The sequence below is a fragment of the Gossypium hirsutum genome, chromosome A06 (genome assembly GCF_007990345.1).
Source record: "Gossypium hirsutum isolate 1008001.06 chromosome A06, Gossypium_hirsutum_v2.1, whole genome shotgun sequence".
NCBI classification, from domain to species: domain Eukaryota; kingdom Viridiplantae; phylum Streptophyta; class Magnoliopsida; order Malvales; family Malvaceae; genus Gossypium; species Gossypium hirsutum.
In genome coordinates, this window is record NC_053429.1 from 107,022,407 (window position 1) to 107,040,914 (window position 18,508).

Consider the following 18,508-nt stretch of genomic DNA (forward strand, 5'->3'; position numbering starts at 1 on the left):
CTGGACGACACTATAAGACAAAATAGAGAAAAGAAAGTAAGCTTATAGCATAGTAAGTAAGTATATAAATAATAATTAAAGAATCTAATATGTTTACACAATAACTCAAGTGTATATACTTTTAATTTCCCTATTTACTCCACTTTGATCAAGTTGTCTCTCCCACCTCATGTTCACTAAATAAATCATAACTCGAGTTACAAAACTCGAAATTCAAATCTGCAAAATCTTCTTGAAACTAGACTCATATTACTTCTTACTAATATTTTTCTAGAATTTTTGGCCCAACAAATTAGTACAGTTTATTAGTTAAAGTTTCCCCTGTTATACAGCTCAATGGATCTGCCCTCTGTTCACTACGACTTGATTTTCTCCCAGTACAAAAGTCAAATAGCCATGAAATTTGTTTCATTTAAAACTAGACTCAATAAGGAATCTAAGAATATAAATTATATTTCTTAATTATTTGTGTACAATTTTTAATGATTTATCAAAAATCAGAATAGGGGATCACATAGTCATTCTGAACAAGTCACACACAAATATAAATATCTCAAAATATAAAGTTCCGTTACTCGTTCTGTTTCTCTTACATGAGAATAGACTCATTAAGCTTTAATTTAATATATCATTCAGCCTCTAATTAAATTCCTACTATTTTTGGTGATTTTTCAAATTTACGTCACTGCGACTGTCCAAAATAGTATTATTGTCAATTCACTCTTTCATCCTTTCTTTGTATTAACCTCATTTAGCATGCATATCACAATTCATTTTCACCACATTTCATACATCACAATTATAGGTCCATGATTACAATGTCACCGTAAAATTATTCCGTTGAACACTTCGGATCAACTCTCGATACTTGGTGGTTTCAGCACACAACTCCACCCATCGTATTTCATATAATTCGGCTCTTTTGTACACATGGTGAACACTTAGTACCACCCATGTAACCTAGCCAATTTATCTTGTAACTCTCTTGTCTACATGGTGTCCTTCACTTGGGATCACACATGCGACCTAGCTACATTTATCTCTCCCGTAGCTCTCTTGTCTACATGGGATACATCCCGTATCACACATCTGACCTAGGTACTACATAGTATCTCGTAGCTCTCTTGTACACATGATGTGCACTTAGCAACATACAAGTGACCTAGCTACATTCTCTCTATATTATTCAATCTTTCCGAATATTCAACCGGGATTTCTCTCTCTATTACTGATTTCCATTCTTTCAATAGTCGATTTATACTTCAAAATCAGCTAAAATATATATAATAGGCTGAAATATAAGAATGTAAATGAAGTTAATGTATTATTTACATACAAACTTACCTTGGTGCAAAATATGGGAATTTTGGAATTTAGTCCAAAATCTTTTCTTTCTCCCGTTCGAGGTCGATTCCATGCCTTTCTTGAACTATAACAACACATTTAGCTCATTTAACACTCATACTATTTATTTCAATCCAAAAATCACATTATAGAAATATTACATTTTTGCCCCCTAACTTTTACAAAATTACGATTTTTCCCCTAGGCTCGGAAATTTAATTTCAGCCCTTATTCTTATGTTTTATGACAGGCTGAACATTTTTCTCTGGTATGACAATATCAAATTCTCACTCTAACACATAGTTATGAACAATAGGTGTTTTTACCTATTATGCCGTTTTGCTCGTTTTTGCTAAAAATTGCTTAGAAAAGATCGTTCTCCTAACTTTAAATATTCATATTCTACCATAAAACATCAAAATACATGCATATCATTCATCGGAAAATTTTTAAACATAAACCCTAACTCGAAATAATGGTAGAAATAGGTAGACTGAGCTACGAGGATTTCAAAAATGTAAAGAACATTAAAAACTGGGCTTGAATGCACTTCCTATTGAGCTTGAAAGCTTGGAAAAACACTAGCTATGGAGAACATGTAAGTTTCGGCCAAGCATAAATGAAGATGAACACATTTTTGTGTTATTTTTCCCATTTACAAATGACCAAAATGCTCTTACTACTAAACTTTCTAAAAATTCCATCCATGTCCAAATTTTTGTCCATATAAAGTATAGTGGTCTAATTCCATTTAAGGACCTCTACTTAAAACCCCCATTTCAATCAAGTACTTTATGAACTAGAACGCACACATCTTTCACCTATTTCAATTTAGTCCTAAACGTCAAATTAAACACCCAATCGATAAAATTTCGCAACAAAATTTTTACACAATTATGCAATCTTAATATAAACACTAAAACTAAATCAAAATAATTTTTTTTTCAACCTCAGATTCGTGGTTTTGAAACCACTATTCCATTTTGGCCCTAAATCGAACTGTTACACATGGATCCGATTAAGGGATTTTTGTCCCTAAAAATCTTACCGGTAAAGAGATTTGGGTTCTGTTTTCTCATGGCTTCCTCCGGTTCCTACGTAGCTTCTTCTACTCCATGTCTTTGCCATAACACTTTCACTAAAGCTATACTTTTCTTTCTCAACTGTTTTACTTCTCGAGCCAAAATCTTAATCTGTTCCTCATCATAGGTCAAGTCTGATCGAATCTCAATTTCTATTGGATAAATCACATGTGAAGGATTAGAACGGTAACATCGCAACATTGATACATAAAACACATTATGAATTCTTTCTAATTCTGCCGGTAATGCCAACCGATATGCCACTGGTCCAATCCTCTCAATAATCTCGTACGGCCCAATAAAACGCAGACTCAACTTGCATTTTCGACTAAATCTCAGAATCTTCTTCCATGGTGACACCTTCAAGAACACTTTATCAACCACCTGAAATTCAATCTCTTTTCTTTTTAAATCCGCATATGACTTTTGTCGATCTGAAGTAGCTTTCAAGTAATCACGAATTATTTTTACTTTCTCTTCAGTTTCTTTAACTAAATCAACTTCGTGAATCTGTTTCTCACTAAGTTCGGTCCAATATAAAGGAGTCCGACACTTGCGACCATACAAGGCTTCGTACGGTGCCATCTGTATACTTGACTGAAAACTGTTATTGTAGGCAAATTCAACCAAAGATAGATATTTCTCCCAACTGCCTTCAAATTCTAAACCACAGCATCTAAGCATATCTTCGAGTACCTGGATTACTCTTTCTGACTGACCATCTGTTTGTGGATGAAACGTGGTACTAAAATTCAATTTTGTACCCAAAGCTTCTTGTAACTTTCTCCAGAATCTCGAGGTAAACCTCGGATCTCTATCTGATATTATAGACATAGGTACCCCGTGCAACCTCACAATTTCAGCAATATATAATTCAGCTAATTTATCAAGTCAGTAATCGATACGTACCAGTATAAAGTGAGCCGACTTTGTTAACCTATCAACCACTACCCAAACAGCATCCTTCTTTTTAGGAGTCAGAGGCAAACCGGTTACAAAATCCATGGTAATCCTATCCCATTTCCACTCAGGTTCCATTACCGGTTGTAGTAATCCTGAAGGCACTTGATGCTCAGCTTTTACTTGTTGACAGATCAAACACTTGGTTACAAATTCAGAAATGTCCCTTTTCATACCTCGCCACCAATACAACTTCTTTAAATCATTATACATTTTTGTGCTACCAGGGTAAACCGACAAACAGCCACTGTGCGCCTCATGTAATATTTTCTGAATCAATTCATCATTTTTCGGCACACATATCCAGTCTCGAAACATCAAACAGTCATCCGGTCCAACTCGAAAATCTGAGTCGTAACCCGATTCGCACTAAGTTCTCTTGGTTCGCAACTCACTATCATTATTTTGAGCATCACTAATTAGCTGGAGAAATAACGGTTTAACCCTCATCTCTGCCAAGATTGACCCATCATCAGACAATGCTAACCTCGTATTCATGGCTCTCAAAGTAAAAAGAGATTTCCTGCTCAAGGCGTCAGCAACTACATTCACTTTTCCCAGATGATAATCAATCACTAGCTCATAATCCTTCAATAATTCAAGCCATCTCCGCTGTCGCAGATTCAAATCCTTTTGATTCATAAAATACTTCAAACTTTTGTGATCAGTAAAAATTTGACATTTTTCACCATACAAATAATGTCGCCAGATCTTCTAGGCAAAGACAATAGCGGACAATTCCAAATCATGTGGAGGATAGTTCTTCTCATGCGGTTTTAACTGTCTCGAGGCATAAGCTACCACTTTACCCTCTTGCATCAGCACACATCCAAGGCCTATCAATGATGCATCACTATAAATTATGAACTCCTTCCCTGGCTCGGGCTGTACTAAAATTGGTGCTTCAGTCAATCGTGCTTTCAGCTTTTCAAAACTCTGCTGACATTTATCAATCCATCCAAACTTAACATTCTTTTACAACAACGTAGTCATAGGAGACGCAATCATCGAAAATCCCTCGAAAAAACGTCTATAATACCCGGCCAAGCCTAAAAAGCTTCTAACCTCGGATACATTCTTTGGCAGTTTCCAATCAACGATCGTGGAAATTTTGCTCCGATCCACCCGAATACCATCACCTGAGACTATATGTCCCAAAAATCTGACTTCACGAAGCCAAAACTCACTTTACTAAATTTAGCAAACAGTTTCTTTTCTCTCAAGATCTGCAATATGGTTCTCAAGTGTTCGGCGTGCTCAGACTCATCCCGAGAATAAATTAAAATGTCATCTACGAACACTACTACAAACTTATCCAAATATGGCCGAAAGATTCGGTTCATCAAGTCCATAAATATAGCTAGAGCATTTGTTAAGCCGAAAGGCATCACAAGGAACTCATAATGTCCATACCTTGTCCTAAAGGCAATTTTTGGCACATCCGACTCCTTAACTCTCAACTGGTAGTAACCGGACCTCAAATTGATCTTTGAAAACACTGTTGCCCCCTTTAATTGATCGAATAAATCATCAATCCTCGGCAATGGGTACTTGTTCTTTATAGTCACCTTATTGAGCTAGCGGTAATCAATACAAAACCTCATAGAGCCATCATTCTTCTTTACGAACAATACAGGAGCACCCCAGGGAGAGAAACTCGGTCTCACAAATCCCTTGTCTGTTAACTCTTGCAACTGAGCCTTCAATTATTTTAATTCAGTCAGAGCCATTCTATATGGAGCAATCGAGATCGGTGCAGTCCCCGGCAACAAATCAATGGCAAACTCTATCTCTCTATTCGGAGGCAATCCAGGCAATTCCTCTAGAAATACATCTGGAAATTCACAGACTATCGGTACTAATTCAAGCTTCAATTCAGACAGCTTAGTATTCATTACATAGGCCAGATAGGCTTCACACCCTTTCCTCATGTATTTCTGTACAGACATGTGCGAAATTGCCATAGGCAATTTATTTGATTCATCTGTTTCAACCCACAGAATTTCACCATTTTCACATTTCAACTCTAGTGTTTTCTGTTTACAATCTACCTTGGCATCATACAATGTCAACCAGTCCATTCCCAAAATAATGTCAAACTCATCAAATGGTAACAGCATCAGATTAGTTGGAAAACAGTGACCTTAAATCATTAATGGGCAATTCTTGCAAACCTTATCAACTAGCACATATTGGCCTAAGGGGTTCGACACTTTAATCGTAAACTCAGTAAACTCAATAGGCAACTTCTTATTAGATAATAAATTCATACAAATATAGGAATGAGTAGACTCGGGATCAATTAATGCAATAACAATAGTATCATAGAGAGAAAATATACCAGTGATCACATCGGAGATGATGCATCCTCTCGGGCACGTATAGCATAAGCTCTAGCAGGTGCTCTAGCTTCTGCTCTCACCGCTGAATCTTTCATTACAGTTTTACTGCTAGCTCTACTTCTAGTATTTCTCGGTGGTCTACCTCTGCTAGCGGTAGCACTCTATGTAGTACTCTGAAACTTTTTCTTCTTGAACTTTCCCCAGACAGTCTCTGATAAAATTCTCGGGAGAACCACACCTGAAACAAGCTCGCTCGTTTCCCCAACACTCACCAAAATGTTGCCCGCCACATTGCTGACATTCGGGCTTTCTAGACCGCACATTACCCACACTTGCCACTAAAGTAGCTTGAGCTTTAGACCCCGAATATGCCCTACCACGATCTCTGTGTGAATCCCCAGCTGAAACTGTCATTCGAGGGTTTGTCTCTTTGGACCTCTTTGATTGAGATTGAAATGACTTGCTTATCGGCCTCTTTCTGGCATCTCGGGCCCCAATGGTAGCTTTTCTTCTTTCTTTGTTTAATTCTTCGGCTTTAAAAGCTCGATCAATCAATACTACAAATTCTTTCAGCTTCAGAATTCCCGCAAGCACTTTAATGTCCTCATTAAGTCCATCCTCAAATCTTTTGCACATAATAGCCTCGGTGGACACACATTCCTGGGCATACTTGCTGAGTCTTACAAATTCGCGTTCATACTTTGCCACAGACATCTTGCCCTGCTTCAATTCAATGAACTCCTTCTGTTTTTTATCAATAAATTCCTGACTTATGCATTTCTTTTTGAATTCTTCCTGGAAGAAATCCCAAGTAACCCTTTTTTTTGGCACCACTGCTACCAAAGTCTTCCACCAATGGTAGGTCGAATCTCTCAAAAGTGATACAACACACTTTAAGCACTCCTCGGGCGTACATGAGAGCTTATCAAATACACGGGTAGAATTTTCAAGCCAGAACTCCGCTTTCTCGGGATCATCGTCGATCTTTGCTTTGAACTCTTCGGCCCCTTATTTTCGAATCTTGTCGACCGGAGGCTTGTTCATTCTTACTGAATCTATGCCTTGAGCAGCTATGGGAAGCGTCTGAGGTATGGGAAGGGGTGGAGGAGGTTAAGCATTTGGGTTTGCTCGAATAAACTCAGTATACCAATTGTTCATCATTTGGAGAAAGGCATCCTGAGCCTCATCTCCCTGTCTCAATGTCTCAGGTCTACTTTCTACAGGCGCGGTCCCTTGTGCGGGAGCCGGCGCATTACTAGCAGCATCATCAGCCGTAGTTTCGTCGGGATCCATTACTATATTAAAACAAAACACAGTTTAGAATAATCAGGAGTCACCACACTATCACAATATATTTATGGCATGTATAGCTAGACTTTTACACACACTATATTAGTTCGACAACAGACTAAATCACAGCTCTGATACCACTAAATGTAATGCCCCTTACGCTTGTTCAACACCGAAAGAGGGTACGAAGTATTACCAGAACATAACACATACCATTAAACAAAACCGAGATAGAAATATGTCATCCAATTAGATAATGTATCATTATAACATATGTCTTGAACAATATTAGCCAACTTCAATGGCTTTGTACAAAATAATTGGTCAAATACTGTAACTAATATTTTAAACCTATGCAATTATGACAAGTAACAAAATAACGAAGCCTACTATACATGCCATAATTCAAAATGTTTAGTTCAAATACCCAAAAGTATAGATAGTGCGGGCAGATCTTCAACGATCCTTAACTCCTGTGCAAGCTGGACGACACTATAAGACAAAATAGAGAAAAGAAAGTAAGCTTATAGCTTAGTAAGTAAGTATATAAATAATAATTAAAGAATCTAATATGTTTACACAATAACTCAAGTGTATATACTTTTAATTTTACTATTTACTCCACTTTGATCAAGCTGTCTCTCCTGCGTCATGTTCACTAAATAAATCATAACTCGAGTTACAAAGCTCGAAATTCAAATCCGTAAAATTTTCCTGAAACTAGACTCATATTAATTCTTACTAATATTTTTCTAGAATTTTTGACCCAGCAAATTAGTATAGTTTATTAGTTAAAGTTTCCCCTGTTATACAGCTCAATGGATCTGCCCTCTGTTCACTACGAATTGATTTTCTCCCAGTACAAAAGTCAAATAGCCATGAAATTTGTTTCATTTAAAACTAGACTCAATAAGGAATCTAGGAATATAAATTATATTTCTTAATTATTTTTGTACAATTTGTAATGATTTATCAAAAATCAGAACAGAGGATCACATAGTCATTCTGAACAAGTCACATACAAATATAAATATCTCAAAATATAGAGTTCCTTTACTCGCTATGTTTCTCTTACATGAGAATAGACTCATTAAAATTTAATTTAATATCTCATTCAGCCTCTAATTAAATTCCTACTATTTTTAGTGATTTTTCAAATTCACGTCACTGCGACTGTCCAAAACAGTATTATTGTAAATTCTCTCTTTCAGCCTTTCTTTGTATTAACCTCATTTAGCATGCATATCACAATTCATTTTCACCACATTTCATACATCACAAGTACAGGTCCATGATTACAATGTCACCGTAAAATCATCCCGTTGAACACTTCGGATCAATTCTCGATACTTGGTGGTTTCAGCACACGGCTCTACCCACATATTTCATATAATTCGGCTCTCTTGTACACATGGTGAACACTTAGTACTACCCATGTGACCTAGCCAATTTATCTTGTAGCTCTCTTTTCTACATGGTGTCCTTCACTTGGGATCACACATGCGACCTAGCTACATTTATCTCTCCCGTAGCTCTCTTGTCTACATGGGATACATCCCGTATCACACATCTGACCTAGCTACTACATAGTATCATGTAGCTCTCTTGTACACATGATGTGCACTCAAAAACATACAAGTGACCTAGCTACATTCCCTCTATATTATTCAATCTTTCCGAATATTCAACCGGGATTTCTCTCTCTATTACTTATTTCCATTCTTTCAATAGTCGATTTATTCTTCAAAATCAGCTAAAATATATATAATAGGCTGAAGTATAAGAATGTAAATGAAGTTAATGTATTATTTACATACAAACTTACCTTGGTGCAAAATATGGGAATTTTGCAATTTAGTCCAAAATCTTTTCTTTCCCCCGTTCGAGGTCGATTCCGCGCTTTTCTTGATCTATAACAACACATTTAGCTTATTTAACACTCATACTATTTATTTCAATCCAAAAATCACATTATGGAAAAATTACATTTTTGCCCCCTAACTTTTACAAATTTACGATTTTTCCCCTATGCTCGGAAATTTAATTTCAGCCCTTATTCTTATGTTTTATGACATGCTGAACATTTTTCTCTTCTATGACAACATCAAATTCTCACTCTAACACATAGTTATGAACAATAGGTGTTTTTACCGATTATGCCGTTTTGCTCGTTTTTGCTAAAAATTGCTTAGAAAAGATCTTTCTCCTAACTTAAAATATTCATATTCTACCATAAATCATCAAAATACATGCATATCATTCATGGGAAAATTTTTAAACATAAACCCTAACTCGAAATAATGGTAGAAATAGGTAGACCGAGCTACGAGGATTTCAAAAATATAAAGAACATTAAAAACGGGGCTTCAATGCACTTACTATTGAGCTTGAAAGCTTGGAAAAACACTAGCTATGGAGAACATGTAAGTTTCGGCCAAGCATAAATGAAGATGAACACATTTTTGTGTTATTTTTCCCATTTACAAATGACCAAAATGCTCTTACTACTAAACTTTCTAAAAATTCCATCCATGTCCAAATTTTTGTCCATATAAAGTATAGTGGTCTAATTCCATTTAAGGACCTCTACTTAAAACCCCATTTCAATCAAGTACTTTATGAACTAGAACACACATCTTTCACCTATTTCAATTTAGTCCTAAACGTCAAATTAAACACCCAATCGATAAAATTTCGCAACAAAATTTTTACACAATTATGCAATCATAATATAAACACTAAAACTAAATCAAAATATTTTTTTTCAACCTCAGATTCGTGGTTTCGAAACCACTGTTCCGTTTTGGCCCTAAATCGAGCTGTTACGCATGGATCCGAAGCTGATGTTTCTTTGGATGACATGGATCTTTCGGCTACACAACCGTAACCAGAATCGCAACCAGCTAAAAGCCAAGGTGATTCTGCATTTTCAAAGAAGAAAAAAAAAGATTTCTGATGCATGTGATTTTTCTACTTCATTTAATGATACTGCCGCTTTATTGGCGGAAAATATACGGACCGTTGGCCTTGAAATCAGTAAGAGTATTGCATCCGAGGTGGTAATTCAACAAAGGTCAGAAATGACCATTCAAGAAAGTGCTCTGAAATTATACTCAACATTATGTGAACTGGAAGGTTTAACTGAGGATGAACGCTATCGAGCATTAAGCAAAATTCCAGATCACCCAACGCAAATGTTCATTTTCTTTAGTTTACCTTCTGCTGTGCGATTGGAATGGGTCAGAAGATTTCTTACTGACCATTAAAAATCACGGTTGTGTTGATATTTTGGTAACTTTTTGTGTTTATAATATTTGGATGGTATAATGACATGATAGAATGTCATTACAATGTTGTAACTTTTTTATGTAAAATTTTAAAACATATGGATTATGACATATAAACTAATGAAATCATGTAACTTTTTGTTAATATATGAATATTATACTTGAATGTGAAATATAATTCTCAAGTTATTTATTACTTTTTTAGCAATGAGTTATTTATTACTTATAATATTTAATTATTTGTTTCATTACAGATTTTTAATCTGTAAAACATTTTCCAGAAAATCTGATGAAGTATGTGTTAACAGAAAACTATATAATTTATCCGGATGAAGTATGTAATAATAGAAAACTGTATAACTTACCCAGATAAAGTATGTATTAATAGAAAACTATATAATTTATCCAAATGAAGTATGTATTAACAGAAAACTGTATAATTTAACCGGATGAAGTATGTATTAACAGATATACTTAAGATCTAGTTGACACTTAAAATCTAGTTGGACTACCACGTAGGATTATCATTAGGGAGATAATAATAACATAAATGATTAAAATGTAACATTTCAAATATAAGTGACTAAAACGTAACTCGAGGCAAACAAAAGTGACTATTTTTGTAGTTTACCCATAATAAAACATTGCAATATATGTAAAAATAATTTAAAATATAAATTTATTAATGTATATATATAATAAACTCAAATAAACAATTAATTCATATAATAATAATTATATAATGAATGTTATTAAATTATAGTTTTTATTAAATTATATTTAATAATAATTATGTTAAAATATGGTTAAACTATTTATTATTTTTATTAAATTATTTTCAATAATAATCTTATTAAAATTAATATTCATCTACCTTAACAAAAATTCTGCTAAGGGTATTCTGGTCATTTTAGGTTTTTTCCTTATGCTATTACAACATCATTCCTTTCAACCAAACACAAGAATAATATTACAGTTCTATTCCATTCCATTCAACCAAATAGTTGAATTACTTATTACAGCTCTATTCTATTACAGCTCTATTCCATTACAGCCAACTAAACATGCTGTTAGTCTCCCTTTTGAAAAAATTTGATTAGTCTTCTAAAATTTATGTTTGATGTTAAGGCTGCATCAATAAGAGTCTAAAATTCAAAATATTTTTAATTTAATATTAAAATCAAGGACTTTTATGAGTAAAAATGATAGGTTAAGAATTTATTCAACTATAAAAATAATTTAAGGATTTGTTTAAATAAAATGGAGTAGTTTAAGAGGTTTTTTAATATATTAACCAAAATATTGTGAATAAAAAAGCCGAATAAAACAATTGAAAAGAATGGGGAAGAAGAATTGAGATATGGACAAAGAAAAGAGAGGAAGAATAAGTGGTGGTCAAGGTTGGGGTTAGGGAGTGGGAAAACGTTAAAGAAGACGATCAAGACCCACATAAGGGAAGTTCTCGTAAAGACAGAAGAATTGAATTCGAATATAGAAAATCAATCTCATTTTTCTATCATGCTAATACCATCATTGATCTAATCATGATTGAAGTGAATGTCATGAAGTTTACCAAAGCCCATAAAATGTAGCTACCAAACAAAATAAAAGAGAGCAACAGTTGAAAATCAACGGGTAGCAAATGTGTGGAGGCAGGGTAAGAAGTCATTTTCTTTAAAAAGTAAATGTGTACGTCAAGCCCCCTTTTTAAAGGCCAACTAGTATCGTAATTGTTGCTTTCTTATTGGACCACCCTTCTATATTTTTCTTTTTTTCTTTTAATCCCAAATCCAACATGAATTGGTCACTATTTGTCTATTAATTTCACGTTATATCACCATTCATTTTGATTCATTTCAAGGGAAAAAGAGTAGTGAATTCCATAAAACAGTGTTTTCTCTAAAGCTCTTTGTTAATTTTTTTTTAAAAAATTGATTATTATCTATCATTGGATTAATTAGCACCCTAACCCTAGATTTTTTATGTCCGACTCACTCTGTTCAATTTATGAAATATCCTTTTTCAAACAAAAATATATAAGGGATTTTAATTAAATTGTTACTTTCCTTATTTTCTTTTAAAATATTTCTTCATCTTTATGTTTTTTTTTCGTAAAATATAGAAACAATAATCTTTTATTTTAGGGTAAACTACAAAAACGATCATTTTTGTTTGCCTTAAATTACATTTTTGTTACTTATATTTAAAATGTTACGTTTTAATCACTTACACTATCGTTTTGTTATAAAGTGGTCACTCTACCATTAAACTCCATTACCTCTCTAATGACAGTCCTATGTGGCAGTTCAAATGGGTTTTAAATGTCAACTTGGATATCCAGTTGCTAGGATGAAAATATGTTTTTAATTAAATAAATTTAATTTAAACTGTCGCGTAGGATATCTAAATTGGCATTTAAAATCTATTTTGACTATCACGTAGAATCGCTGTTAGGGAGGTAACGGAGTTTAATGATAGAGTGACCACTTTGTAACAAAACAACAATGTAAGTGATTAAAATATAACATTTCAAACATAAATAACTAAAATGTAATATAAGGCAAACAAAAGTGACTATTTTTATAATTTATCTTTTATTTTAATTGATTTGAAAAGTGTACAATCACGTATTTTTCTATTACTAAAATTAGAAGATGACAACTATGATTAGACACAAATGAAGGATTAAAGCACGCCCCAAAGAACATGTATTTGTCCTATAAATTCAAAAGATCGAAACCTACGGAAAAAGAAAAAAAGAAACAAAAATGCTGTGACAAAATATATAAGACCCGAAAGAAAATAAATAAATATAAGCTGAAGAAGTTATTACACATGAAAAAGCCAAAAGCCGTAAGCCGCAAGAAAAGGAGAATGTAGATTAGAGAAGGTTTTGTTTTAGGCGGCAGAATACTTACTACTTGGACAATCACAAAAACAGGCACAACCTCAACTTAAACAAATAAATCAGTCAAATATTAAAAAAATAAAATTTGTTAAAACCATTTTATTTATTTTCGATTCCATTTTAGTTAGCATTTTGCTTGAATTTTTATTAATTAATAATAAATTTATTTAATTTACTAAAATAAAATATAATAACTTATTTAGTTCTCCAATTTTATAAAAAAAATTGTTTTAATTTTTTATTTAATATTTTTTCCTTCTTTTTTTAAAAAAAATTTTGAACTTACATTGTATGTCAAGTTACTTTAAAATAGATGAAAATTAACGCATGATAATTTTGTTGATGTGGTAACCACACTATACTACGTCAACAATTAATGAATTATTTTAAAAATTTCATAACTTTTATAATTTTTATACTAATGTTAATAATTGATTAAATATTTTTTATAATTTTTTATTTTTAAAATATTAAAAATTAATTATTGATGTGGCATTCGAATGACAATTCGCGTATATGTCACGTCAATAAAATTAACAAATATTAACTTTCTATCTTTTTTAGGTGATTTGACAAACATAGTAGGTAAAAAGTAAAAAATAAAGACTAAAATAACTTTTTTTACAAAGTTAAAGAATTAAATAAATTATTATGTCATAATATAATATGCTTATTTCAAAACAGAACTATAAATCTTTTTTTTAATTACAAGTAAATATTCATAATTTACAAGCAATATAATCTAAATAATAACAACCCTAATCAATCGTTATAATGCCCGATTGATTTGATATCTAAGTCTGGCTAAAAAAATTTTGAAAAATGCTAAAATATAATCAATTTAAATAAAAATAATTTTTAAAAAAAATTAACACTTGATTTACACTCAATAAAATTCAAACATTGAAGATTGTCATTATACTAAAATTTCATTGACATTATGAACATTATAATATATTAATAACATTCTAAATATTTATTTTAATGAAAAAATAATAATTCTTAACAAAATTTGGAAAATACATAAATTATGTAAAGGAAAAATTAATTACATCACCCATTTTATCTTCTTCTTTTTTCGAGCACCTTCACAGTAACGGAAACATATATAAATGATGAAGTATAAAATAATAGACTTAATGGTGTAAAAAATTTTCAAATTTATAAAAGAAAAACAATTAAGTCACAATTAAGTCATTGTTTTTTTTTTCACTCAATTGAGTATTTAAACTGAAAAGATACATTAAAAAGGCTCTTTGACTGTTAACTTTAACAATTGACTGCTAAAGTTAATTGTCCCTAATTTTTTTCAATTAAAGTCACCTTGTGTTGTAACCATGATGTGATATGTAACAAAAATTATAAAAAGTAAAAATAATTAAAAATATTAAAATTTAGTGAAAAATATTAAAATTTTATTAAAAATTAGAAAAAAAAAAATTTATACAAATCGTAACAAAATTATAAAAAAATTGTAAGATTTTATAGAATTATAAAAAAAATTTATAAAATGCATCAAAAAACTCTTTAACAATTAACTTTAACCTCGACAGTTAAAGTTAATGACTCCAATTTTTTCAGTTAAAGCAATTACGTGTCACAACATAGCGTGACATGTGACGAAAAATGATAAAAAACAAAAACCAACAAAAGTTATAGAAAAATTATTAAATGCTTTTTTTTGGTACTATAATTTTTATAATCTATTTACGAATTTTATATTTCTTTATATTTTTTTATAATTTTCTTACAACTTTATAAAATTTTGTATTTTTATATTTTTTTTCTAATTTTTAATAAGATTTAAATATTTTTATATTTTTATTAAAATTTAATAAATTCTATAACTTTTATTGATTCTTATTTTTTATCATTTTTTACCACAAGTCACACCATAGTTGTGCCGCGTGTCTGCTTTAAATGAAAAAAATTAAAAATAGATAACTTTAATGGTCAACTGGTAAACTTAATGGTCAAAAGGCCTTTTGATACATTTTGACAGTTCAAGTACCCAATTGCATGTAAAAAAAAAGAAGGCATTTAATTGTTTTTCTGAAAAAGTTTGAGGGCTATTTTTATGCATTTTGAAAGTTCAAGTACTTAATTGAGTGCAAAAAAAATGACCTTAATTGCTTGTTTTAAAAAAGTTTGAGAGCCTTTTTTATGCATTTTGAAAGTTCAAATACCCAATTGAATACAAAAAAATATTTTTTTTTAATTTTGAGAATTTTTTACACCATTAAACCAAAATAATATAATGAATTTGGCAATGAAAATGATTACTTGAAAATTTTTAATATTTTAAATTTAATTTTCATTATAAATTATGTGAAAATTTAGATTTTATTTTAATTATTTTTATAATATGTAATAATTTATTTTAGTTACAATTATTCCAATATTGTATGTTATTTATAATTATAATTACAATTATATTTATAACATCTTAAAAAGATTAACATGTAGTTATATTTATATAAACTTATATATTTAATGATGTAATATATTTAATTATGAAGTGTGGTGTGATAATTGCTCAAACCATTTTTTAATTATGAGATCGAGATTTGATTCTTATCCATGAAAATAAAGCACTTTTTATGGCTAGTTATTTACCTCTTTAAAAAATACTAACAATAAAATGATTGATCACTAATATGAACACTATAATGTAATACATTTATATTATTTTTATATATTTACATTTCTTTTTTTCTAAAACAAAAGATTTATTACTGACTTTTCTAAATAATATATAAATTGATTTACTTATAATTCTATCTTATATATAAATTCGCATTCACTTTCTCCCACTGTTCCATTCCTATATCCTTTCCTCTATTCATTTACAAATTAGTTTCAATTTAATATAATCTAATCCTCAATCCAATCAGATTTCTCATGGTCGAATAAGAGTTCCAAGAGTCCGAGGTTGTGTTCTCCAAGCACAACAGCAACCATTACGGCACACATGACGAGGATGTTGCTATTAACGATGATGAGTACTTCGATTATAGAGGATTCTCCAAAAACAGCCGCGTTTTACGTAACTACAAATCCAAGAAAAAACAACAGCACCACGAAGAAGAGCAACAACAAGATGGCCGCCAGTTCGCTGCCTGTAAACATTCCACGTCAACACGGTGCTACTGTTTTCCATTGCGGCGGCGAAGCCGATGAATATGACAACGGCGGAATGGTGCCTCCCCATGTTATTTTAGCAAGGAGAATTGCGGGGAAAATGGCATTTTCTGTTTGTACTAGCAATGGAAGGACACTTAAAAGAAGGGATTTGAGTCAAGTGCAAAATTCAGTTCTTAGAATGACAGGATTTTTGGAAGTCTAACACCCAACCCCATACCCAAATCTTTTCATTTTTCTTTTCTTATTTTATTCCTTTTAGTATTCATTTCAGAAATGAAATTAAAACAAAAAAGAAAAAATCCTTGTGTTGTAATCTAGGGACTTCCATGCTTTTCTTTCTTAATATTCATTGTTACAGGAAAAAAAAACAAAAAAGAAAATGGAATTAACATATTTTGATGAGGTTCAAGGATTCACTTTTCTTAATTCAATGATTAAATTTCTTAGCTTTGAGGTTTTGTTCTAAGTAAACTGTGGGTGAGGCAACGGCAGCACCGCTTGCCGAAGTAAAAAAAAAAACCACGTTGGAGTTTTTGTCTTGACGTTGGAGATGTGCCCAATAGGGAAAGCTATTTTTTATGATTGAAATAGAGAGAGGGGGAGAGGGGGGGAGAGAAACATTTTTTTTTGCTAAGAGACGTAAAGAATAGATGATAATTGGGTTCATTGGCTTAATGTGAAAAAAATATTGTTTTCATTAAAAAACAACTAATTTTCTTTTAGCTTCTCATTATTAAAGGTAGCTACCTGTTTTTGACGATCTACTGCCTTTTTATACACAAGATTGCATTTGCTAACGTAGGATGAAGTTTTCTCTTTCGTTGGTTGGGAGTATCTATCTTGTAGATTTCATCATGATTCGGATTGATACAAAATTTTAGGCTTGTTTTTTGGGTTTAGGTTCGATTCAACTTCAATTCTGCCAAAATCTGACTCAGATTAAAAAAGTTAAAACTGAGCTCGACTCGACCTACTCGTAATAATTTTTTAAGATTATTTTTATATAAAAATTAATTTAAAAATATAATACATCAAATACACTAAAAACATTAAAATAAATGTTTCCCAACAAACTAGAAATACATTAAAAAATCTTTATACTTAAATAACACTAACATAGTTACAATTTAGCAAACAAATATCTTTAAAATAGTAGCAAAATTAACAATAAAACAAGAGTTATACAATATCCAAACAATAACAACAAAATAATAGCAATATAGTAGTGAAATGGTAGCAAAATAGTAACAAAAATGAAAGTTTAGGCCAATTCGAGCCTGGCCCAAGCTAAAAAAATCCTACACGAGGCTATATTTTTTCCCAAACCTTCTCATTTTTCGGACAGACCTTTAGACCTAGGTGGGTGACTCGACCCATGATTAGGTCTACTATCTTGTAGTGTGAGATTTCTCTCTCTATTGCCCTCTCTAGGAGAGTTTGGTGGTTATGTGACGGTCTTTTCTTTATTTTTTTTGTTTCTTGATTTTTAGAGTCTGAACACTTTTACAATCTAGGCTTTTTTTTCTTGAGTGGATTTCCTTTTGATTCCAACAATTAGGTTAATTGAAATTTAAGAGACTAGTTGTTGATTCTATATCAATTCTTTCGTGTCTTGTCAGGCTTCATCCTTTTTTCTTTATTTGTTTGCATGGAAATTGGTGGCTTGATATGCTATTAACAAGAACACAAAAAGGGTGGACTCTGGAGTTAGTCGATCAATTTGGAATTGATTTCATTGAGCCTTAGAGGTGTGGAGATTAGGTTAGAAGCAAATTGAAAAGCTATTGTGAATTCTACTTAGTTTTTGGTATTATGGAAGTTGTTTGCTGATAAATCAGTTAATAGAAGAGGGATTAAAAAGTTCTTCAGAGTGTTTAGTCGTCAAAAGAGGTAATTGATATTAGGGATTTGGATATGAATATAATTTTTATATTATTTATGGATGAAATTCTATGAATAATACTCATGGCAATAGTCATTGGTCTATGATAGGGTATTGTATTGGTCTATAGATCCATGAATTGTTGTTAGATTTTTTTTCCAAAGTCTAATGCTATTAAAATTACTAAAACCTTGGGGACTCTAATTTAGATTGATGAATGCTTGTGGGATAAGGGTATGGAGAGAAGTTTTTTAAGGACAAGGGTTGGT

General features: G+C 31.7%; 1 protein-coding gene across 1 annotated transcript; it reads left to right on the plus strand.

The window, feature by feature from the left end:
* The first annotated feature begins 16,081 nt into the window (after positions 1-16,081).
* Positions 16,082-16,669, plus strand: LOC107963394 (uncharacterized). The gene has a single exon (XM_016899929.2). The coding sequence runs from the start codon at positions 16,185-16,187 to the stop codon at positions 16,557-16,559; it is 375 nt and encodes a 124-aa protein (XP_016755418.1). The 5' UTR covers positions 16,082-16,184; the 3' UTR covers positions 16,560-16,669.
* The last annotated feature ends 1,839 nt before the right edge of the window (positions 16,670-18,508 follow it).